Below are 26,179 nucleotides of genomic sequence, written 5' to 3' on the forward strand. Positions count from 1 at the left end.
GGCACACAACTCCATTGTATATCCCAGGGGTGTTCAACCTTTTATCTTCTTTGTACCACACTGGCGTGTGAAGAACTGTCTTGGGTCACACATTAAATACAGAAACACTGATAAAAAATGATGAGCAAAAAAAGGCCCATTTTTGTGGTATCTGCCACCACAGATGAGCAAAAAAGTCCTCTCATAATCCACACGTGGCCCATGGGCCACAGGTTGAACACACCTGCACGGGACACTACAGGATTTTTCCCATTCCACATACCCACAGCTCTACCTTTCTGCTCTAGGCATTGCTTCTCTTCCATGAATCACTTTCCCTCCGTCAGTGGTTCTTAAGCTGACATGTGCATCAGCATCACCTGGAGGGTGTTTAACACACAGAAGCCTGGCACCGGCAGCCCAAGTTCTTGATTCAGTAGATCTGGGCTGGGGGCTGACGTTTTGCATTGCTGATACATTCCCAGGTGATGCTAATGTGGCCGGTTTCCACCCACACCTTGAGCTCCACTTTGGGCAAACCTCCATCAACAGTCAGAATCTGCTCTAAGAGTTAAAATGGTGGGGAAAATATCAAGTCAGCTGGAGAAAAAGAATTTAAGAACTTCCTTCTGTCTCCCATGTTAAGTGAACAGAGTGTATTTTTTTGAATGGAAAGAAAGGTGAGGTGATGCAATTATTACTTTCACCACCTTTTCAAAGATGCAAATATATGGTTTCGTATAGATAATGGATACTATGAAGTTTCCTGATTTAGGATCAGGAATCCTTTGGGTATTTTTAAACATTCCATTAGCTCCTTCCCTTTGGCATTTAAATAATCTGGTTTATTTCTCATATTGAAAAAATAAACAAGTGGGATTACACCTGCGGTGCATCTTACAAGGGTATATGTGAAACTTAGTAAATGTGGAATGTGAATGTCTTAGCACAATAACTAAGAAAATGCCAGGAAGGCTATGTTAATCAGTGTGATGAAAATGTGTCAAACGGTCTGTGAAACCAGGGTATGGTGCCCCATGATCACATTAATGTACACAGCTATGATTAAATTAAAAAAAAAAAAAAAGAAAGAAAGGGCGGCACCTGTGGTTCAATGGAGTAGGGTGCTGGCCCCATATGCTGGAGGTGGCAGGTTCAAACCCAGCCCCAGTCAAAAACTGCAAAAAAAAAAAAATAAAGAAAAAATAAACAAAACCCAAAAACTCATTAGCTTAAATCCTCTGCCTGCTGCTCTCCTGTAGACTCTAGCAGTCTGGCTCTTGCTATCTCTCTTTCTCCCTCGCCCCCAATCCACCCTATATATAGAGACATCTCTGGGGGTGTGTATGTATGTGTGTATATATACCCACACATATATATGTGTATATATATAGAGAGAGATCATCAGGAGATTATATATATACACCACACACATACATATATATATAGAGAGAGAGAGAGAAATCATCAGGAGATTATATATATATGCCACACACACTTTTTATAGCAAAAATTCTAGAAAGAATATACTGCACATTTATTCTTAAACACATTTGCAATCTGGCTTCTGGCTTCCGCCCTCTCTTGATGGTATCTTCTAGTTATATGATCGTTGAATCCTTTGGGCGTTTTTTCTGTTCTCATCTGATTTGGCCACTTACTCTTTCTTGAAGCTTTCTCTTCCCTTGGCTCCTACCTCTTTGACCTTTCCTTTTCTGGCTTCTTGGAGGCTTCTTTATCTGCTTCAACCTTTCGCTTAAATATTGATGTTCCACAAGGATTGGTCCTCTCAGCTTACTTTCCTGAGCAATGTCATCTATACCCTTGGATTTAACTGTCACATAAATGCAAAGGTGATGGTTTTAATGTAAGTTAAATCATTTCAATTCACAAATTTATGTTGCTTCTGGACCTTCTTCCTGAACTCCAGGTGTATGTACTCAAATGCTTTTGAGTATTCATACCAGATGTTATGCTGAAATCCATCTGTTTATCTTTCTCTCAAGCCATATTTTCAAGTTCTTCATGATCAGGTCTCATTTGTTATCACATCCCCAGCATAATGCCAGGGACACAGCAGAAATTCAGTGACTAGGGAATAGGCATTCTCAGGTGTCTAAAGTTCCACGCATCTAGCACGGTTCTTCCTAACTCTTCCTTCCCTATTCTCTATCTCACTTATCCTGACCCAAACTTCTACCTAATAATCGAGTCCTGTTATTTGTGCCTGTTAAACATTTCTCACACCCAACTGGATTATTATGAAAACCTTCCCTCTTTTACCCCATTCACCCTTTTGCCAAGATGACCTTCCCAAAAAGTAGGTCTGATTGTGTCACACCCTTAGTAGAAGCTGCTAAATTGTGGCCCTTCCTCAACAGGCTCACATGCATCTCTACAGCCTCTTTTCCTCCAGTCATCTCCATCTGCAATCTCCAACCCCCAGACATGGACCAGTACTGATCCATGACCTATTAGGATCTAGGCCACACAGCCAGAGAGGAGCAGCAGGCAAGCAAGCTAAGCTTCATCTGTATTTACAGCCACTCCCCATCTCTTACATTACCACCTCCTGTCAGGGCAGCAGTGGCATTAGATTCTCACAGGAGCGCAAACCTTACTGTAAACTGCACAGGCTAGGGTGCTGTCTTGGACACTCCTTATGAGAATCTAATGCCTGATGAGCTGAGGTGGATCTGAGGAGGTAAAGCTAGCACTGGGGAGTGACTGCAAATACAGATTATCACTAGCAGAGAGGCTTGACTGCACAGAGACCATAAATCAGTTGCTTGCAGACTTGTATCAAAACCATCTCCATCCATGGACAAGTTGTCTTCCATGACACCAGTCCTTAGTGCCAAAACAGGTGGGCCCACTGGTCTACACCTCTACCCTGCGTGCCAAGCCATCTGCTTCTCTGCAAATAAGGCATGCTCTTCCCTAAGCCTTTCACTGTTCATCTGGCTAATGAGTTCCTATACTTGTCCAAGGTCTGGGGTTAGCCTCCTCTGTGAAGTCTGCCTGCCCCATGCCCCATTACCAGTTTGTGTTGGATGCACTGCTCTTTGGAACTCTAAATCACTTCTTTTTGATCCTTATATTTTAGTTCTTGTCACTTTTGCTTCTACCTCTAAACTCTGAGCATGTATTTTGCCTTACTCACTTTTTATTTCCTATACCTTGTACAGTGTTGAGCACCTGACTTGGTAAAAGCTTGATAAAAATGTTTATTGTTTGAATAAATTTTGAAAACTAGAAGATAAATGGATTACTCGTGATCTGAGCAAAGGCTGTAGAGATGCAAGGAGTAAAGAAAGGGTTAGCTCCTGATATGAGCAACTCTATGAGTCCAGATTTTGTTGGAGCTCTAACTTTTGGGCATAGGGCCACCGTAGAGGTGGTCGGGATACTTACAGTCAGTCCAGAGATAGGAAACCTTCTCGTTCTGCACGAAGGGCCAGGGCACTCCAGTAGCTTATTTGTTTAGCAGCATTTGTTGGTCCAACTGCATTCAATATTGTTTACAGAACTGCTGCTATACTAGGTGTATTGTTCAATTGCTTTCCTTCTGCTTCTAAGTTAAAAACAGTTCTAGTTTCCAAATATTTCACCGTCAGGAAAATGGTCACAGTCCTGTATTCTGCGGTAGAAGTCTGGCTCTGGAAATACACAGTTGCCTCTGGAATATGTACATGATCAGGGACCTACTAGAAATGGCCTTGACACTGCTTCTTGTACATTTACTTTGAAAATGAATAAGCAAGAAACTTAAGATCTTTTATTCTCAGTGCTATATTCCACACCGTGTTGATTTAAGCCACAGACATTGCCCAAATTGTAGCCTGGCATAAGCAACAGTAATGTTAAAATAATAAAGTGCTCTCTAGACTGCTGCTATGGTGAGTCTGTGAGGAAGCAATATGTCTTCAGAAATCACACTAAATAACCTAGCAATTTTGTGAGAATTTATAAAAACTGCACCTTACTGGTTTTCATTAGAGAAATGCTAAACACAAAAACTGTAATAATTTTAACACAGAGTGCTTTTTAACTGTTACGGAAAATGTCATAATTCTTCAGTGAAATAAGAATCTGTAAATGCTTTGTATTTCTTGCAAAAAGAGTTGTTTCCCTGGTACTAATTTAAAGGGGCGTCTATCACTTTGGCCCGTACTTCCCTTGATAATAAACTTGGGCTTTAGAAAATCTGAAGATCTGGTGGCGCCTGTGGCTCAACGGGTAGGGCGCCGGTCCCATATGCCGGAGGTGGCGGGTTCAAGCCCAGCCCCGGCCAAAAATAAAAAAAAAAAAAAAAAAGAAAATCTGAAGATTAGGATACAAATTCCCCTCTAAGGAGTTAGCATTAATAATAACCTCATGTTATAACATGCTGCAGATCTTTCAGCCAAGAGTGCCTCTGTTCCAGACGAACTTGGTGCCTGTGGACATTCTAGAACATCAAGCTATGCCAGCCAGCAGTCGAAAGTATCAGGTAGAGGCAAACAGAAAAGTTGAATGTCTTATTCTAAAGGGGGTTGAAACTGCTGTAGTGGGAGAAGGCTGTTAGATTGCAGTGGTTTGACATCCATGGTTTTCTCTGGCAGGGTACAGCACATGTCACTCCAGGTCATCTAGTCTCTCTGAGCTCTGCCACAGAAGAAATACCTCAGTGGGAAGTACCTCAACAGGGGTTGAAAGTATTCTAGAGCCCTGTGATGAAATCGAGCAAAAAACAGCTGAACCAAATCTTGATACAGTTGATAAAGAAGATACAACTTCAGAAAAACTCAACAGGTATACTTTCAGTTTAAAAGATAAATTTAAATTTAAAAAAAAAAAAAAAACCTTTCTTTTCACAAAATAATAAAGAGGAGGGAATTTTTTTCAATTATTTTCAAAGATGTCCAGTGAAACAAGATTCTGTAGAATCTCAGCTGAAACGAGTTGATGACACCAGAGTGGATGCAGATGATATTGTGGAGAAGATCTTACAAAGTCAAGACTTCAGCCTCGATTCCAGTGCAGAAGGTGTGTCGATCCCTATATTCCAGGTCTGTGTGATCCAGGTCACCAGTAAAGAGGCAGAACATCATGGCACTGACTATTGCATATTTGTAAACTAAATTTCATGCCAATAAGAATTTCAAGATATGGCTCAAGCAGCTAAGGCGCCAGCCATGTACACCTGAGCTGGCAGGTTTGAATCCAGCCCGGGCCCGCCAAACAACAATGACGGCTGCAACCAAAAAATAGCCAGGCATTATGGCAGGTGCCTGTAGTCCCAGCTACTTGGGAGGCGAAGGCAGGAGTATCGCTTGAGCCCAGGAGTTGGAGGTTGCTGTGAGCTGTATGATGCCATGGCACTCTACCGAGGGCCATAAAGTGAGACTCTGTCTCTACCAAAAAAAAAAAAAAAAAAAAAATCTCAAGATACCATAACTTGGTAGCTCATTTACTTCTGAGGATGAATATTGAATTTGGAAAAAATAACAAACTTTAGTTAAAAGAGTTCAATTTTAAAGGTTTTTATTGTATTTCTAACTATACACCCAAGTCTTCCATATCCATATAATAGATATCCATGTCTGCTCTGTCCTAAGTAATTGAAGCCATTGTTATAAATTGGGGGGCGGTGGGGAGTAGTGATCTTGAAACAATAGTGAATAACAGAAGCCTGATTCATTCTCTCCTTAGAGGTTTCACTGAAACTGGAGATTTATATGCCACCAATTTGAAAGGTGTAATTATTCATGTTGGTGTGAATAGCACTTAACAATGGACTTAGGTTCATTATATAGCTGATTGTGAGGGGAAATAATTAAACCTTAGTTGTGGATATTTGTAGGAAAAGCTGTATTCATTACTCATTTAAAAGAAAAGAGCTTCAGGAAAGTTGGTGAGAAATAACTGTTAGGATCTTTTAAATTGTCTATTTTTGAACCTGCCACCTCCGGCATATGGGACTGGCGCCCTACTCCTTGAGCCACAGGTGCCGCCCTGTCTATTTTTAACTGTATATATAACTTCAGTTTTTAAGTTTTTTTATTTCTTTTATAAAATGAAATTTGAAATATAATTATTACAATATAAATATCGTCAGAGAACAGTCTAAGAATTGTACATCCAACAAGCTTTTTAAATTTGTATTTCAGAAGAAGGACTGAGGCTATTTGTAGGTCCTGGAGGAAGTACAACCTTCGGCAGTCATCATCTTCCAAATAGGTATGTGGTGCAAATAGTATCTAATTAAAATACAGAATGACTGTTTAAAAAAAAAAACTCATGAGTAGAGGGTGAAGGTCATAAAGTTGTTTTTTTTTTAGACCGAGGCTACAAAAATGCAAATATTAGTAGTTACATGGAAAGAGAGTTATGGTCCTTAGGGTAGCTCTCCATTTTTCTTATTCTGGGTATTTTTGACACAATATTTTATAAGTTAGATAATTTTCTTGGTTGTATTTTTAGAATGTATTGGTAAAGGATCAGTAGAGCATTGTGCAGTTACAATATGAAAAGAACATTTAGAAGAGTTTTTTTTTTTTTTTTATTCAATCATAACTGTGTACACACATTAATGCAATCATGGGGTACAAGGTGCTGATTTTATATACCATTTGAAACATTTTCATCAGACTGGTTAACATAACCTTCATGGCATTTTCTTAGTTATTGTGTTAAGACACTTATATTCTACACCTAGTAAATTTCACATGTACCCTTGTAAGATGCATCGTAGGTGTAATCCCACCTATCACCCTCCCTCCGCCCATCCTCCCCAACCCCTCCTCTTTCCCCTTCTTGGGCTCTAATTGGGTTATAGCTTTCATAAGAAAGCTATAAATTGGTTTCATAGTAAGACTGAGTATATTGGATACTTTTTCTTCCATTCTTGAGATACTTTGCCAAGAAGAATATGTTCCAGCTCCATCCATGTAAACATGTAAGAGGTAAAGTCTCCATAGAAGAGTTTTTAATCTGGCTTTTTTTTTTCCCTGAGGCAGAGTCTCACTTTGTTGCCTGCCCTTGATAGAATACTGTGGCATCATAGCTCACAGCAACCTCAAACTCTTGTGCTCAAGTGATCTTCTTGCCTCAGCTTTTCATTTTTGGTAGAGATGAGGTTTCTCACTCTTGCTCAGGCTGGTCTCGAACTTGTGAGCTAAAGCAATCCACCTGCCTTGACCTCCCAGAGTGCTAGGATTACAGGCATGAGCCACCATACCCTGCCTAGTCTGGTATTTTAGAAAGAGCAAAGTAAAATTACGTTTTCAGGCAGTCATCTTATTTATAAGGAGTTCATGCAGCCAGCACATTACAGGACCTCAAGATACAAAAATAGAGCATAACAACAAACACATCTGGTGGCGCCTGTGGCTCAAAGGGATAGGGCACTGGTTCCATATGCCGGAGGTGGTGGGTTCAAACCCAGCCCCGACCAAAAACCACAAAGAAAAAAAAAAAAAAAAAACACATCAACAACTAACTACAGTCAGGTAGGTAGGTAGGAGAGAGACAGAAAGAGGCAATGAAGAATTAATTTGAAGGGGCTTATAGAGAATGTGACACAATTTAGACTTTTCATTAACTTGTCCACTCATTAAATTCAGTAACTATTGGGCCAACCTGAGTATCCTGAGCCTAGTTGGTCCACTTCCTGTTTTTGTATAGCAGGTTTCACTGAAACACAACCTTGCCAGTTAACGCGTCTCTGTGTGTGTGTGTGTGTGTGTGTGTGTTCTCTGTGGCGGCTGTGACACTCCACTAGCAGAGCTTTGTACGGCAGCAGAGACCGTCTGGCCATCAAAGCCTAAAATATTTACTATCTTACTCTTTCTTGCAGGTAAGACAGACAGACTAAAAATTGCAATATTCTGATAAGCATTTTCACACAGAGAAGTAGAGGGAACTCTGAGAGAACAGAGCTGGGACTTCAGATGGAGAAAACTTTCCCTAAGAGTTGACACTTACCCTTTGAGAGAGTAAAAGATAAGTGAAGGGCTTATTAGGCAAATATGGGGAAGACAAGTATTCCTGATAATAGGATCAAATAAAATTAATTTAAGGGTGTAATTATAATACATATGATTATAGAATAATAAACATAGTAATTATAGGTTAACAGCGAGCATTTATTAGTCATGTGTCAGGCACAAGCACATACATATACTTTATTTAATTCTTATAGTACCTTTTTCAATGGTCACAACATGTTATAATGAGTTTTTTAAAGATGGACACAAAAAGCAAAGAAGTGGAGGTAGTTTGCCCCAGGCCTTGAAGCCAGTAAGTGGTAAAACCAACGTTCAAACTCATGTCTCTTTGAGTCCACATCTCATTGTACTCAACCACTTTGCATTACTGGCTTATGAATAAGGTAACATACTTTGAGAATTGCCAATAAACAAGTTCTTCTAAGGACAGAGGCACGTGAAAGGGAGTTTGGGGACATGCAGCTGGCAAGTATCTTGGAGCCAGGTTGTGTAGGGCCTCACTTGCCATGACAAACAGTTGATCCTTTCACATGTGCACAGTGGGAGACCGTTGGGCCATTCCTGTAGGGAAGTGGCCTATCAGACTGGCATTTTGTTTTTATTTTTATTTTTTGAGCCAGGGTTTTATTTATTCATTTCTTATATTCAAAGTACTCTTCGATGACGTCCTTGGCCTGAGATTCTTTGCCATAGTCCTTTACTACTACACAGCTGCAACCAACCACTTCACGGGTTTTCCCCTCTCAGTTTTACAGAGGCCCACCCATTCCCTTAGTTTCTTCTTGTCATCAACCTTAATTAGGTTGATTTGGTGTTCAGCACAAAGGACCTCTACCAACTTGGCATACATAAGCTCATCACATTGGATGCACGCACACAAAGATGGGCTTGACACTTGTCTGAGGTTTTGGCAGCTTTGTGGAGTCCACATGCAAGGCCATCACGGATGAGCCTGTCTTCAGCACCTCTTGTGAAGCGCTGTTAAGGCCCATTACAGCTCCAGCAGCAATGCCTTCCTCTGCCATGGCGGTGGGTTACAGGCAAAGCTGAATCTTGAACTCACCCAAGCCTCCTTCTCCGCGCTACTCAGCAGCAGCAGGGAAAGAGGGCAGATTGGCATTTTAGAGTAGTAACTAGCCATAATTTGAAGGGTAGATCACAGCAAGGAGAGACCAGTAGCAGGGAATCAGGTAGAAAAATAACACTTATGAGGACAGTGATATGAATGGTAGAAAGAACATGTGTGTTTTGTTTTGTTTTAACTTTACTCAAATTAATATGAGGGTACAATATTTAGGTGACATTGTTTTCACTTCTAGGGCAAAGTTCCATTTGTAGAAGAGCCCCCCACCCAGGGGGCGTGTTATACACCCTCACAACGTGCACATTAGGTGAGATCCCACCTCATGCCCTCCCTCCGCCATATGTCCTCCGGAACATGTTTTTCAGTTAAAGCAACTTGGATTCACTTCCTAGCCAGGCCACTTTTGGGGCCTGGGTAGGAACTTTAATTACCTCTACTGAAAAGTGGGGATAACCATGCCTATCTTATGGGATAGGATAAATGACATAATATGCTTAGTAAGCTCTAGCTATTGCTCATTCACATAGAGCAGGGTTTTCCAACCTTTCCCTTCTTACAGCACACTTGAACCTATAGTTAAACCTCCGAACCACGTGTAAATTAGGTTCATCAAAAAAAGAGTAAAAAAAAGAATATACTTATTGTGCTTTGAACTGCTTTCAAAAATAATTTAATTAATGATCTTTAAATTTTTCACGGCACATTTAAGATCCTCTCGCAGCACACCAATGTTCTGTGCCACACCAGTTGAAAATCTCTGATGTAGGGGAACAGCAAAAAATACAGTGCCAACCAAAAAGAATTTAAATTGTGAATGATCAAAGGGCTGCCCTTCTGAGACTTCCTGGAGTCGTGTCCTAGCTCTTCCATTACTTACTGATGTTATTAACCCCTGTAAGTCTGTTTCCTTATCTATCAAATGAGAGTGATAAATAAGTTACCTAACTTACAGGCTGTTTGTGAAGATTAAATTGGATGACTTAGGTGAAGTATTTAACACAGTGCCTGACACATAGAAAGCTCTCAATATATGCTTGCTACTAGTATTGTTATTATTCAGATAAAAGAAAGATGGCTTGGCGCTCGTAGCACAGTGGTTATAACGCCGGCCACATGCACTGAGGCTGGTAGGTTCAAACCCAGCCTGGGCCAGCTAAACAGTGATGACAATTGCAACAACAAAAAAATAGCCAGGTGTTGTGTCAGGCACCTATAGTCCCAGCTACTTGGGAGGCTGAGGCAAGAGAATCACTTAAGCCTAAGAGTTTGAGGTTGCTGTGAGCTGTGATGCTACAGCACTCTACCATGAGAGCGACATAGTGAGATTCTGTCTCAGAAAAAGAAAGAAAGATGATGTCTAGTTGTGAGATAATCTAGACCCTAGGATATAAAGGCATTTATATAATAAAAGAATTCTGGCTCCCACCTCTTCCCAAGTGAGTGTAAGAATAATGACCCAATACATGGAAGCCTAAAGTGATTGTAAAAGGCTGACGTGGATGATTAAGACTGCATGCCACAAAAAGGCCAGGGAATGTCAGAGGTAATCTGTCAGGGAGTCAGATAGACATGAGTTTCATTTCCGGTTTTGCCATAATGACCAGCTTAGCCATGATCCTGGCAAATCATCACTCTCGCTTGCTACCGAAAAGAACTTCCTCACTGTGGTTAACAACGCAGGTCTGGAGTTGGGCTGCTTAGGTTCAGCACCAAGCTCCTCCACTTATGGCTTTGTCTTTGGAAAGTTGCTTCCCTTCTCTCTGCCTCAGTTTTCTCCCTGTAAAATAGCAATGGTAATGGAAACTATCTTATAAAAGAGATGGAAGGTTTAAATTAAATGGTATGTCAGGCTTAGAATGCTATCTGGCATGCAGGATGCATTCTAGCACTTCACATACACTGAAGTTCTGTCTTGCAGAGTTATGGTGGAGAAGAGTCTATTTTAAGTGCCCAGCGTGTTGCTTATACACATAGGCTCTCAACAGCTAGCGGGTATTTATCAGAGGAGTTAATGTATTGGCATTGGATCTGTACTGTGAAATAAATTATGGTGGCACAAGATGAAACCAGGGTCATTTACTTAGGAACAGAAAAGGCACAGAATTATAGTTCTGAACGAGAACTCCTGAGAATGAAGAAAACAAAGCAACAAACCATCAAGACTTGGCAAGGAATATCTGCAGTCATCTGTCTCAAGGCTACGGCTACAGTCTGGCCAGCCAGGGTTTCTGAGAAGGTCCTGCATACACCTGCTTGCTTTCTTTTTGGAAAATTTAATTTTTTTCTGAAAAGTCTGCTGCTTTCATTTCTATTTCTCTGTATGTGATTTGTCTCTTATCTCTGGCTGCTTTTAAATTGTTCTCTTTTATACACTGGTTTTTAGCAGTTTGCTTATAATGTGCCTTAAGTATGTTTTTCTTTGGGATTGTTCTGCTTGGAGTTTATTGAGGTTCTTGAATCTATGGTTTTACAGTTTTCATCAAATTTGGGGATTCTTCAGCCATTATTTTCCCCCATGTCTTCTCCTGGTGTTCTGACCTACAAATTGCAGTGCCCAGCCCCCACTCTGAGCTTTGACCGCTGACTTCTCCACCCAGAGAAGCCACCAGGCTGTGTTTGGGCTCTCCCCGTATTGCAGGTGGGGAAGATCCTGAAGGAAACTGCTTCAGGCAGCAAGCTGGGAGCTGTCTTCATTTATTTCCCTTTTCTACTGACCACAGTCCTGCACTACCTGTCGTCCAGTGTGTGCAAACTGTCATTTCATATATTCTATCCAGTTTTCTAATTAAAGCAGAAGGGAAATTCTGGTCCCTGTTATTACTCCATTATGGTCACAAGCAGAACATATTTAAAACAGCATCTAAAAGCCAGTGTGCAGTAGTGTCCTCCAAGGTTTCTGCACATTCCAATTATCTAGAGCTCTAAATGGGTATTCACTGGCATTGTGTTGGGGGTGTTCACATTTCTTGTGTAGAATGAAGAAGAGAAAAACAGGAGTCTGAGCAATCAACTGAAAAGTTCAATTCGGTCCATGGTGGACTATTAACCACCACCTAACTTCCACCTTTTAGAATTTCTTCTTTTTTTTATTTATTTTTTTTTTTGCAGTTTTTGGCCGGGCTGGGTTTGAACCCGCCACCTCTGGCATATGGGGCCAGCGCCCTACTCCTTTGGGCCACAGGCACCACCTAGAATTTCTTCTTAAAATCTGAGCTCAGGAGTTTGAGACCAGCCTGAGCAAGAGCAAGACCCCATCTGTAAAAAAAATAGCCAGGTGTTACACCTGTAGTCCCAGCTACTTGGGAGGCTGAGGCAAGAGAATCACTTGAGCCCAGGAGTTTGAGGTTGCTGTAAGCTATGATGCCACGGCACTCGACCAAAGGCAACAAAGTGAGACTTTGTCTCAAAAAAAAAAAAAATAGAATTTCCTCTTAAAAATGCCATTAAGGGAAGAGACTAGTCATGGCAATTGCTGGTGAGCTTACTAAACTCAGACTGAAATGTCATGTTGGCAGAGTAAACCCTGACATCTTGACAAATGAAGAAATGGGCACCTGGTGATAACTTTTAAGCAATAATATCCTCCCCTTCACCGCTTCAGCTCTCCTCCTGATCACTCAACAAGCATCAAGGAAAAAGTAGAATGATCTTCATCCAAAAACATAAAGTGAGCTGCCATTGAGAAGATACCATGTACTTTTACAGGCTACTATAGAAAACTTTATTGTGCTAGACCAAGAGACAATAGAAGGAACGTGTGTTCATTCCCATTATAACACAGGACCAGGATACTAACTGCGCCAACAATAACAAACCCTTCTGTTGATGAGGTCATGACTTAATTTAAATAGCCTAGCTCAGAGTTACTTTATTCACAAAGGTTGAAAAATTTTAGTCTAATATTATTCATGTTTCATAAATAGAGGTCTATTGATACCTGGCGTAATAGAGTAAAGGCTAAACTGCTATAACAAAAAGACCCAACAAGGGCAGTGCCTGTGGCTCAGTGTATAGGACGCTGGCCCCATATACCAAGGGTGGCGGGTGCAAACCCAGCCCTGGCCAAACTGCAACAAAAAATAGCCGGGCGTTGTGGCAGGTGTCTGTAGTCCCAGCTACTCCAGAGGCTGAGGCAAGAGAATCGCCTAAGCCCAGGAGTTGGAGATTGCTGTGAGCTGTGACACAACAGCATCCTGCCAAGGGCAATAAAGTGAGACTCTGTCCCAGAAAAAAAAAACAAAAAAAAACCATACTCAAATTGACAATGTGAATGTTACTTTTTTTTTTTTTGGTAGAGACAGAGTTTCACTTTATTGCCCTCAGTAGAGTGTCATGGCGTCACACAGCTCACAGCAACCTCCAACTTCTGGGCTTAGGCAATTCTCCTGCCTCAGTCTCTGGAGTAGCTGGGACTACAGACACCTGCCACAACGCCCGGCTATTTTTTGTTGCAGTTTGGCCAGGGCTGGGTTTGCACCCGCCACCCTTGGTATATGGGGCCGGCACCCTGCTCACTGAGCCACAGGCGCCGCCCTAATGTTACTTTTTTTTGCATTATTATTATTGCTCAATATTTCATTGCAGCAATCATCTGATTTCTTTTCTGAATGTATTTATCTTCATTCGTTCTTTACGAGGTTTTTGTTTCTAGTCCTTATCTTAAACGTGATTATTGTTATTAATTTTTTTGCCTTTTTAATTTTGTGAAGGCAAAAAGTGGAAACCAAATAAACACATGTATAAAAAAAAAAAGACCCAACAATACAGTGACCAGGCTCAGGAGGCAGGCTGCCCGAACAGGTGGTGGCTTAACCCAGGTACCATGCATTTCATTACTTTACCATCCTCCTTACCTATATTGTCAAAGTTGGATTACTCCCACTCCAAGGCAAGCAGTTTCCCTCGAGTGAGGCAGAAGATGACATACCTCTTCCATTCATGTTCCCTAGGGGAAAACGTAGTTACATAGCTACACCTAACTACAGGGGAGTTTAGGAAGTGTGGGCTCCAGCTAAGCAGCCTGTACCCAGCTAAAACTACAAGGGGTGGGTGGCAATACCAAGGGCCGTGTCCAGCCAGGGAAGAAGACCATCATCTCCTTAAATCTACATTACACAGGTATAATTTACAACACTCACCATATAGAAAGACAAATGAATATGGACCAAAGGAATTCCTGCACTTTCTAGAAAGGTACATTAGGCCAGGCACCATGACTTACACTTATAATTCTACCACTGAGGGAGGCTGAGGTGGGTGGATTCCTTGAGCCCAGGAGTTCAAGACCAGCTTGAGCAAAGAGTGATACCCCCATCTCTACTAAAAAATAGAAAAACTAGCCAGGCATTGTGGTGGGCATCTGTAAACCCAGCTACTCAGGAGGCTGAGACAGGAGGATCACTTGAGCCTAAGAGACTTAAGTTGCAGCGAGCTATGATGATGCTACGGCTCTCTACCCAATGCAACAAAGTGGACTCTTATCACTGCTGTGACAACTGAAGATCATCTTTACTAACTCAGTGAATGGCCTGATGCACTGCCAGAAGTCAATATGCTCTCACATGAAACCGTTTGTGGATTTATATGCTGTATAAACATGCTTGAAGACTATTTTTTTTAGACAGTCTCACTGTGTCACCTTGAATAGAGTACTGTGGTGTCATCATAGCTCACAGCAACCTCAGTCTCTCTGTCATCATAGATCACAGCAATTTGAGTCTCTCCAGCTCAAGAGATCCTCTTGCGTCAGCCTACCAAGTAGCTGGGACTACAGGCACCTGCCACGATGCCCAGCTAATTTTTCTATTTTTATTTTATTTATTTATTTATTTTTATTGTTGGGGATTGATTGGGGGTACACAGAACCAGGTTATATTGATTGCTTTTGTTAGATAAGGACCCTCTTATATTTGTGCCCCACCCCCAAAAGGTAATTTTTCTATTTTTAGTAGAGATGGGGGTCTCACTCTTGCGCAGGCTGGTCTCAAACTCCTTAGCTCAAGCAATCTACCCACCTCAGCCTCCCAGAGTGCTAGATTACAAGTGTGAGCCACTGTAACTAGACCTTGAAGAGTATTTATTACTGCAGTTTGTTGATAGGTCAAGAATTGGGAGATATTACTAGATTCTTATGAGAATAAGAGGAAAAGCATCGTAGAGTAATCCAGTGTATTAATTATAAACATACTACTATTTCTATCTGTGATACCTTTAAACCTTGTGGAAATCCAATCTAATAGAAGAATGCCTGGTACACCATTTCTCAGGGGCGCAAGGTTACTTAGAACAATTTCATATACTACTGCTCAAAATTTTGAAGTTTTTTTTCCCTGTGCCGTTTTAGGGTGGGATCTGGAGCTTATGAACAAGTTGTGATCAAACGCTAGAAGTCAAGCTGGTGAACTGAAGTTGCTCTGTCGATTTAAGATGTGAATGATTGACATATCAAGGCATTGTAATGCAAGCACTTTAATAGAAAATGAACCTATGTAAAAAATGAAGTTCAAGCTTTGCGCGGTGGCGGTTTCGTAGCCAGTGAGGTTTATCTGAGGCACAATTATTGCTAATTAAAAAATGAAGTTCATCTATCAAGAGGAAACCAATGCTGATTTACCATTGCTGATTTCCTCTCTGGAAGTGCCCACCACTATCCTTCCCACCCACCAAAAGGGAACATCTGAAAGGTAGTTTCAAGGCACGGTGCTGGTGTGTGCCTTGGGATACGCGGCTTCCAGAATCACTGCACAGGACAATGAAAAGCCTTCTGTTCTTTTTCATTGCTCCCATGGGGTAAACAGCATCATGCGTAATGGAGTATAAATTTAGTATTCAAGTGTAAAGTCTGTGATAATAAGGGAGTATAATTTAAATCCTATAAATTCTGTCAAGAATTTCCTGTTCAAGAAATCTTCCATATTATTCTGCCTATAGTATTATAATAAGTTTATTGATTCTTTGGTATAATAATCAATATGAAGTATGGGTGTTCATGCTTTGAAGAACGTTAGGCTATAATTTAAACATGTAAAATGCTTAATAATTCTACATGTATCAGTCATAAATCAAATGACAGGTGCGTTTAAGTCTGAGATACATGAATGGATGTAATGCCATTATTATGCAATATATATTGTCACTTGTTAATATTAGATGAGCTGCAGCACCCCCGTTACCACTGCATGAAGAATTCAAAGTAATTTAATATTCCATATGTTAGGGTACCATAAGGCACCCTAACAGAAAAGCTGTTTTAATTCACTGGTTTTAGAAGTCCACTGGTTTTAGGAATCAAAATTTAGAACAAGAGGAAAATTGTTATATGATCAGAAACAGGCCTTTTCTATGTAAATTTAGACTTATCTGAAACTAAAAGTGATTCTGACATGGTAGTGAACAGCAGACAGGACAGCTGCTCAAGGTTACTAAGAGACTGGTGGTTTTCTATTTAAGCACCCCATGATCAGATACTATGTTCTCTTTATCAGAAGTTATCTGTTTTAGCTTGGCACCCGTAGCACAGTGGTTATGGCACTAGCCACATACACTGAGGCTGGCGGGTTCGAAACCAGCCTGGGCCTGTTAAACAACAATGACAACAACAACAACAACAAAAAAAAGCTGGGCATTGTGGTGTGGGCGCCTGTAGTCCCAGCTACTTGGGAGGCTGAGGCAAGAGAATCGCTGAAGCCCAAGAGTTGGAAGTTGCTGTGAGCTGTGATGCAACAGCACTCTACTGAGGGCAACATAGAAGACTCTTTCTCAAAAAAAAAAAAAAAGTTATTTGTTTTGAGGCAAGAACAGAATATAACATCTATCAAATACAGCTTTTTTTTTTTTTTTTTTTTGTAGAGACAGAGTCTCACTTTATCACCCTCGGTAGAGTGCCATGCCATCACACAGCTCACAGCAACCTCCAACTCCTGGGCTTAAGCGATTCTCTTGCCTCAGCCTCCCGACTAGCTGGGACTACAGGCACCAGGCACAACACCCGGCTATTTTTATGTTGCAGTTTGGCCGGGGCCAGGTTTGAACCTGCCACCCTCTGTATATGGGGCCGGCACCTTACCGACTGAGCCACAGGTGCTGCCCTCAAATACAGCTTTTAAAATAAGAATATCTGGTATAGAACCCATTAACAGCACATCAGATAAACCTTTTTCTGGTCTTACATAATAGTTTCCATGTAGAAAGTTCTAAATTTTCTAGAAATCACTCACTCAATGAAGGAAACATGTAGATTGTGTAGAACCAGAAATTCCCCAATTTATAGTTTAAAAATCATACCCCCAAAAGGTAATTTGTCACAAATTACTGTGGTCTAGGAATTCTCACATTGACAAAATAGGGAAGAAATTATATTATTTTAATATCCAAAGGTAGAGGTTTGGAAAAATTTCAAAAGTTAACGTTAGGACTTTTATTTTTTTAAGTAGTTTAAGGATATTCTACGTTAATCCAATACTATTTTAACAAATAGATTCTAAAAATTTTTTAAAGATGACACTACTGTTTCATAATATTTTGAATATTGAGAGAAAGGGCTTTCTGAATTCTAAGTTATACTTTTTATTTTTTAAGATTTATTTTTAAGAAAAAAACATTGCCTCTTAAATGGTAAAGATGTGTTGTCTGTTCACATGAACTGATCCGTTCATTATACATTATGGAAAAAATCAAAGAAGAGTTTTTATAGAGCTATGAAGATACTGTGTAGCGAGAGATTATGACATTTTTTTAAACATATTTTTCTATGTTCAAAATATTATTTCTAGGCTATATTTTTTATTAGTGCTTCTGCAAATGATTTGCACTTTTAAAAATGATAGAACTAGATTGTAAGTGGAGTTCAGTGAGGAACCTCATCAGACATATGAAGTGGTGCTGTAATCAGGGCAGTGCCCTGTCTTACTTATCCTGCCCGTTGGCCCTGTATCTTTATATTAATATAGGACTGGTTCTTCATATGTAAAATGGTACAGAATTTTTTTAAATGTGGAGAGATTTTGAAAAGCATAAAAATCATGCCTTTATAGTCTTAGCAGCCACCAGATATATCTCGATTTATGTAGTAGTAAATACAGCAAATATTTGAGTAAATAGAAACATTGATTAGGAAGTAAAAAGAGCTCTTAGCTCTATGCTCTGTTGTCAGTGAAAGTCAGGGTTCATTTTATTCTGTGTTCCACTGGCATACTTTGCATTCAGATTTTAGTACAGTGCTTTGAAAATATTCATTAAGAGTTGCCTATCTGCCCTACTTTCTAGGTTTCCTTTTCCTAGAGCATATATTGTTAATATCTTAACCACGTGCCTATTGAAGAAAATCTGCTTATTAAATAAAATCCACTTTTGATTCTGAGTTTAGAAAATTGGATTTGAAAAATTACATTCTTACAAAATTGATTCTTAAACATTAAAGTCATTTCAAATTACCCAGTCTTAGAAAATTAGTAGATATATGTAAATACTTTTTTTCATTCTATCCTAGAGAAAAAGACTAATGCTATTTTAAAGCTCTGTAATTATAATAAGATAAGGAAGAGTCTTAAATACTTCGTTTAGGAGAATGCACAGGCCAGTCAGGAGACCCACTGCCTGAGCTGGTGACTGATACCAGACAGGACGTGAAGGATCCTAAAGGGCAGAGAAGGCCACCAGCTCACACTTTAATGGTTGACTCCTTTTCCGGGGGTTTTTGAAGGCTTCTGTATACAAATAACTAATGTGGATTAATACTGGTCATCTGAACAAGTCTTGACCAAGAATCCTGAACCCATTATCTCAGTGCAGCATAATATCCAGACTAGATTAATAATCCAGAATAATATAGAATACTGTCCAGACTAGACTCTTTTGAATATCTTTTTTGTGCAAAAGTGTGCACCACAGACCACTTAGTCCATGTGTTCGGTAGAAGAAAAACAAAATCGTCAGCTAGCCTCCAGTCAGAACATACACAAATTCAGAGAGCAGTAGGTTTTAATAAATTAAAACATGTAGGGGGGATTTTAGACTTTTAGTTTTCCATGCTAAACAGACACTTTGCAAGCCCAAGCTGACAGCATTATTAAATTACTTCACGGAAATACACACTTTCAAGTATTGGGCTTCCAGTATCTATAACGGTGCTCTGAGAGACAGACCGGGCTCAGGTGACAGGGTTGCATCATATTCTCTTAACAGGTCTTTAACTTGGTCAGCTCTCCAAGATGGTACGTCATGTGAATATAATCAAGTACTGTGTTATACCACTACTCATATGTTGGCTTAGGTACTATGCATAATATTAATAGCTGAAATGTTAAAGAATATGAAGTCTAAAATACTACATAAAGGATGTAATATACCTATGTTAAGCCTACTTTAAGACTGCTCTGGAAATAAAGGCCTTATTCCCTATATATACGCAATTCTCATAATGTGTACACAGTATATTTTAAACATTCATATGGGTAGTCTATGTACTCCCCATATGACAAAAGTGATAAAAATTTTAATTTACACAATGTATTCTGCATTTTTCAAATGTTTATCTTATGTATATAGCACAATTCTCTTGCTAATATTCATTGACCAAATCCCATGCAAGGGAAGACATTTTGAGTGTATTCAGTTGTCTTTTTGAAATACGTCTTATTTGGGGATCATATTCCTCTCATGTGTTTGATATTTTGGAAGTTGACATAGTGTGTGGGTGACCATGCAAATGTTTATGCAAAATGTTATTGAAGTGATTCCATCAGTATTTTGTTCTAATACTTGGAGAATGACCTTCATATTTATATTATATATTACATTTGTTTCAACTCTACTGTGATAAAGCCAGGAAATGTTTCCTTTTTTTTCTTTTTTTTACAAAAATTAATTTTTTATTTGTAAAGTGTTTGTAATAATGTAAAGGTCTTATATATGTCCAATAAAGATTATATCGTAAAAGTTTGTATGTTGTTTTTAAACTATCAGTTAAGACTGTCAGAAAATTGTGCCAAGGTAAGAAAACAAGTGAGAAAGCAACGTAACTTTTCCCTGAGGGTTTCCTTTTCTTTAGTACCAGGTGGTATAAGACAGACCTGAACACCTCCAGCAGCAGACATGTCTTTGACCCTTTAGATAGCCCACAGCATAGGCTTGGGAGTGAGACAAACCTGAGTCTGAGTACAAACTCCCCTCTGAACCTGCCTTCTAACCTAGGATGGAGATAACACCACCAACTCTGCTGGATTGTGACGAGCACTAATCCGCTAATGTTAAGGGTAGGCCACCTCCAAGGCACTCAGGGTTTTATTGAGCCAAAACCTGCCTTTGTGAAGCATCTACATACTTATGTTACTTCTAGTGTTGGACACACAGACGGTTATTCAATGTGCCACTATCACAGCTTGATTGTCACTTAACAAATGATAGTCAGTGTCACTCCTACTCTTGAAGAGACTAAGAGACTAGACTGTGCTTCCCTTTAACTAGAACGTCCTCAGAGAGGAAAAGCAATTCCTTTGCTGAGAGTAAAAAAATAATATCAATTTATGTAGCTTGGCACCTGTAGCTCAAGCTGGTATATGTGCCGGCCACATATGCCAGAGCTGGCGGGTTCAAATCCAGCCTGTACCTGCCAAACAACAATGACAACTACAACCAAAAAATAGCTGGGCGTTGTGGCAGGTGCCTGTAGTCCCAACTACTTTGGAGGTGGAGGTAAGAGAATCGCTTAAGCCTAGGAGTTGGAGGTTGCTGTGAGCTGTGATGCTGCAGCACTCTACCCAGGGTGACAGCTTGAGGCTCTGTCTCAAACTAATAATCATAATAATATCAATTTAAAGTTAGTAGAGAACTATGATTTAGTATGGGTGTGAACGCACACCTTTCTCTGCAGATTATCAGGGCCTCCCTGGACAGTGCAGATTATAAAAGGTTATGTAGTGACCCGGTTTATTGTCAGGGGGAGCAGGGTATGGACGCTGTAGGGGAAACCGCCAGACCCCTCCCCAGTACATAGAATCATACAGGATCCCCAGGAAAACTTTCCGTACCAGATCACAGTAGAACCTGGCAGGACCTCTGATCTGAGCCCTCAGACCCTGCCCACATCTCTTGCTTGGAATTCGCAGCGCAGCCTTCTCGTTTTGTCTCAGCCCACCTTTCCTTAACACCCAGTGTTTTCCCTCTTGCTCTCCCTCTCACCCATCCTTCCCTTTGCCTTATTTTCATGTCTTCACTCCTGTACCTACGTATCACTTATCTGTAGCAGCACATAATGAAATCTCTCTGCCATTTGTATGACACACAGGAAATCATTGGTGGAGTTAATGTGTCCCACATTATATAAAATGTAAAAAAAAAAAAAAAAAATAGGAACAGGAAAGGCTTAAATGTAGATATTTACTGAGCCAGTGATCGCTGTTCTATGTGAATGCAGGTAATAAGGAAATGTCAGAGAATTTCCTGTGTGAGTTTGTTTGTTTTAGAGACAGTCTCACTCAGTTGCCCTAGATAGAGTGCCATGGCCCATAGCTCACAGCAACCTCCAGCTCTTGGACTTAAGAGATTCCTCTTGCCTCAGCCTCCCAAGTTGCTGGGACTACAGGTTTGGGCCACCATACGGGATTCGTTTTCCTATTTTCAGTAGAGACAGTCTTGCTGTTGCTCAAGCTGGTCTTGAACTCCTAAGCTCAAGCAGTTCACCCACCTCAGCCTTCCAGAGTGTTAGGATTACAGGTGTGAGCCACTCAACCTGGCCTGTTAATTAGTTCAGACCTCATTCCTATACAATTACAATTGGGCTAGGTTGAAAAACATCAACCATGTAAGAAATTGACTTCATAGCAGATCTTTACACCATTCCAACAGGGATTTTTCTCAGAGTATGTATTACAAAACAACTTCAGTTGTTGGTATACCTAAGATTTTTTTGCATCTTATGTTGGGGAGTACTCAAAGGAAGTATGTACAGTTACTTTAAATAGGAAGGTGTGCCAGCTTCTCACGTTGAACTTCAGTGATTCAGTTCAAATCTTCCTCTCTCAAGTGATCCATGTCTATTCCTTTTTGATGTGTGTTGCATGGGTTTAAGACAAAATTTTTAAAAACGCACATTTTGTGTCTTTTATTTAATAATTTTATTTTTACACATGGGATCTTGATCTGTTGCCCAAGCTAGAGTGCAGTGGTGTCATCATAGCTCACTGCAGCCTCAAACTCCTAGGCTCAAGCAATCCTCCTGCCTCAGCCTCCCAAGTACCTAGAACTACAGGTGTGCACCACTGCACCCACCTACCTTTTAAAAATTATTTTTTTTGAAGTAGGGTCTGGCCTTATTGCCTAGCCTGGTCTTAAAGTACTAGCCTCCAGTGATCCTCCCACTTTGGACCCCAGAAATATAAGATTATAGGTGTAAGCCACTGCATCCAGCTCTTCAGTAATAATTTTAATTTGAAATATTTTAAAATAGATCTTAGGGCTTGGCACCTGTGGCTGAAGCGGCTAAGGCACCAGCCACATACCCCTGAGCTGGCGGGTTCAAATCCGGCCCAGGCCCGCCAAACAACAATGAGGCTGCAACTAAAAAATAGCCGGGCATTGTGGTGGGTGCCTGTAGTCCCAGCTACTTGGGAGGCTGAGGCAAGAGAATCGCTTGAGCCCAGGAGTTGGAGGTTGCTATGAGCTGTGATGCCACGGCTCTCTACCCAGGGGGACAGCTTGAGGCTCTGTCTCAAAAAAAAAAATAAAATAAAATAGATCTTAGGCAAGGTACCTGAAGTCCCAGCTACTCAAAGACAACTGCATGACCATTGCTGCCAGAAGACACTGAGTAGGCAGCCGGGCATACAAACAGGGGTGGGCCCAGACAAAGACACTACAGTGGAAAACACAGGGTCCATTCAGGGAAAGCCGAAGCCCGATGGGTCAAGGGTGAGGTGCAGGAGCAGGGAGCAGTGCTTCTGGGAAAGAGAATAGAATAAGCATAGCTTAATTGGACTAGGGTTAGCTTGAGTCACAGCATACAAGATGAAATGGAACAGGTAGAAACAAGATAATTACAGCAAGGCAGACAAAATATATTCATATATAATATATATATAATACGACTCGGCAGGAACATTAGAACCCAACAGATAAAGAGGGCATGAATTGTTCATTTTCAAGATAAAAGGTATATAGCTGGCATGGTTTCAAAAACCTGTGTTGAACATTCACTGTCCGAACTTCTCTAATGTCCAGCTCCTACTGGCTTGTTCGCTAGACCTTAGCAGTTTTCCTAAGTGTTCTGTTTTTCTAGATACCCCTAAAGATGTGCCTCGCATATAATGATAAGTCATGTTTTCTGCAGTCAGCACCTAGCATCCTCCCTGAAGGCAGAAATCCAATTTTCTGAGTCTTCCCAGGATTCCAAGTTGCTACTGCTGACAGAGCTATCCCTTACTGCTTGTCAGCTGCTCCACACAATCTCACAAGACCAGGCATGCAGAGGTAAAGATTTTATGTTGCCAGTACCCAAACTCTAATTCAGGGCTTGCCTTTCTGTTAAATTCTTTCCTGGCAACCACTGACAGAATAGAGGGCTGAGAACAACACAGAGAGAGCTAAGCTGCCAGGCCTGTTGGAGAAGGTCAGAAATCAGAGAAGAGAAGAGGGGAAGGGGTGGGAGGAGCGAGAAAAGCCCAGGAGAGAGGTGAGCTAGCCACTGCTGCTGTGTGAGGAAAAGCTGCGTTTTACATCTCAGTTGTGTGGACACTGAACTTGAAGAGAGTGCTGTGACGATGTAAGCTTCTAGGAGATCACAGAAATATTTCAAGGGTTTTGGAGTAGCCTAGGTCATGGAAATAAGAGTTGGAGGCAAATCTTACTGAAATCTCAAGAGCCAGGGAGGTTCCAAGGAATACCTTGTAATACAGATCTCAGATCTAGTCTGGGGGCTGTGCAGCAGTGGGGAGAACGTGCTCCCAAAAGTCGGCAGGTATAACGATGCCTCCTGTCTAACCACATTTTTCCTTGCCATACAGTGGTTTAATTCCCTGGAGCAAAGACATCTTAAATGTTTGTTCTTGAGTCCTCTGCCTTATATTTACAAACTATGTGACCCATGCAAGTCGTTTTCCTAGAAAAAAGGAACAAGTCTGTCCCCAAAAAGGTCACTACTCTACTTGTTGCTAATTGGGAAGATAAAAAACCTTTGATGGTTGACTCTAGACTAGGAGAGCCATGAGAAAGAGTGGTTTCAGCCCCAGGGCTGTTGAGAGTACAGCAGAACCTCCGTAACTTGACCACCAAGGGAGCTGTAACAAACTGCTCAGAGGTGGCCAACATAAGGAACTAGGCCTACTATACTAAGTGTGGTGCATGTTTGTTCTATGAAAATTAGGTCAATTTAAGGATGTGGTCAGTGCAGGGAGGTGGTCAGCTATGGAGGTTCTACTCTAAAGTTTTCCAGGTGGAGGTTCAAGTGATTAGGCTTGAACAAAGTCAGTTAACTTTGGAAGATAGGCAAAAGGACTGGCCTTGGTTAGAAATCTTACCTCTAACACAGAAGGACAATGATAAGAGATTCCTTAGGGCGAGAGGCTTAGAAAAGTGCAGACAGCAGATGGGTGAAGCAGGGCAGGAGTACAGATCTCTCTAGATCAGCAGTTCTCAACCTGTGGGTCACAACCCACAGGAACTGTATTAAAGGGCCACGGTATTAGGAAGGTTGAGAACCACTGTTGTAATCATGTGCACATCTGAGCATTCGGGATAGAGGGAGAAATCAATTTAGGTACATGGGAGATGTCCAATAGAGTAGTCTATGAAGTTCAAGGAGAAAACAGCTGGTTAGCAGTGGTTATGGGATTAAGACTCTTCTCTTCCAGAATCCCTTCATTCTCTTGCCCCTAACCACATTCTCTTTCCCCCACTTATTTTTTCATTTTTTTGGAGGCAGGTTTTCCCACCATCGCCAAGGCTGGAATGTAGTCGCATGATCATAGCTTAACTATAGCCTCTAACATCTGGGCTCAAGGGATCCTCCCACCTCATCCTGCTGAGTAGCTGAGACTATAGACGTGAGCATGCCTGGCCCCATCTACTTAATTATTAAAGCTCAAAAAAAATAATTAAGACTCGGCTAGAGGATAACTGCCCCCAGAAGGCTTTCCCCAGACACCAACTCTGCACCGGCACAGCACCCATTTCTGGTTAGGGTGCTCCAGTCAGGGCACAGCTGGTTATTGGCCACCATGTCCCCTCTCTCCTTGTTCCTTGGCAGACCACTGAGTGGGCACGGCCTCCAGGATAAAGACCACATATCTCGGCTTTCATTGCTGCTTTGTGTGGTCATAAGACTTCATTCTGGTCAATAAGTAGGTAGGGAACGTCCATAACAACCTATAGCAAACCTTACCAGGCAGCTGGAACGTGCCCTTTGTCCCCTTTTTTTCCTTTGGGTTTTAGAAGATGGAAGTGGTGGCTAGAGCTCGAACCTCTTTGTCCCTGAAGTACATGCTACAAGTAAGCCACAAAAAGCAAGACGGACATCTGGGTTCCTATGGTGGCAGAGCCACAGTGCCCTGTCTGCTGATCTCTCACCCATTAGTACTGCTCACCCTAACTGCAACCAGAAAGCTCCTGGAGATGAGGTAGTTACATCATGAAGAGTTTCTGTGCCCTGAAAACACCTGCCTCCCTGTTTTGTGTGATGTTTTAGGCTATTACAGAGGTTAGAATTTGACCCAAAGGAGACAGACTCCTAGGAAGATTTTAAACAATTTTTCCTTTTTTTTTTTTTTTTTTTGAAACAAGCATCTTACTCTGTTGTCCTGGGTAGAGTGCCATGGCATCATTATAGCTCATAGCAACCTCTAACTCTTGGACTCAAGCGAACCTCTTTCCTCAGTTTTTCTATTTTTAGTAGAGACAGGGTCTTGAACTCCTGTGTTCAAACAACCCACAGGGCTCAGCCTCCCATAGTGCTGGGATTATAGGTGTGAGCCACATCAGCCGGCCCCTAGAAAGATTTTAAAGCTACTTTTTTTTCTTACCCCCTGGGATAGGGCTTTAAAAGCAGCATACTTGATAACTTTCTCTGAACATCACCTTCAACTTGTGGCTCTAACACAAAAATTATAGGTAAGTTCAAAATCAACACATTACACCA

At 41.0% G+C, this 26,179-nt stretch overlaps 1 protein-coding gene and 2 pseudogenes across 2 annotated transcripts in view; 2 read left to right on the forward strand and 1 right to left on the reverse strand.

The window, feature by feature from the left end:
• The window catches only part of EEIG2 (EEIG family member 2), a 77,943-nt gene extending 61,059 nt beyond the window's left edge, over positions 1–16,884 (forward strand). For both annotated transcript variants that reach the window (XM_053591938.1, XM_053591939.1), the window contains exons 7-11: positions 4,376–4,471; positions 4,584–4,773; positions 4,880–5,007; positions 6,132–6,201; positions 15,398–16,884. In XM_053591938.1, coding sequence (XP_053447913.1) covers positions 4,376–4,471; positions 4,584–4,773; positions 4,880–5,007; positions 6,132–6,201; positions 15,398–15,440 — 527 coding nt within the window. In that variant the 3' untranslated portion in view covers positions 15,441–16,884. The remainder of the gene's footprint in view (positions 1–4,375; positions 4,472–4,583; positions 4,774–4,879; positions 5,008–6,131; positions 6,202–15,397) is intronic.
• LOC128586259 (40S ribosomal protein S12-like) lies at positions 6,731–11,609 on the reverse strand (annotated as a pseudogene).
• Positions 15,560–15,691, forward strand: LOC128586858 (uncharacterized; annotated as a pseudogene).
• Positions 16,885–26,179: the final 9,295 nt, after the last annotated feature.

This window comes from Nycticebus coucang, chromosome 5 (assembly GCF_027406575.1).
Source record: "Nycticebus coucang isolate mNycCou1 chromosome 5, mNycCou1.pri, whole genome shotgun sequence".
Classification (NCBI taxonomy): domain Eukaryota; kingdom Metazoa; phylum Chordata; class Mammalia; order Primates; family Lorisidae; genus Nycticebus; species Nycticebus coucang.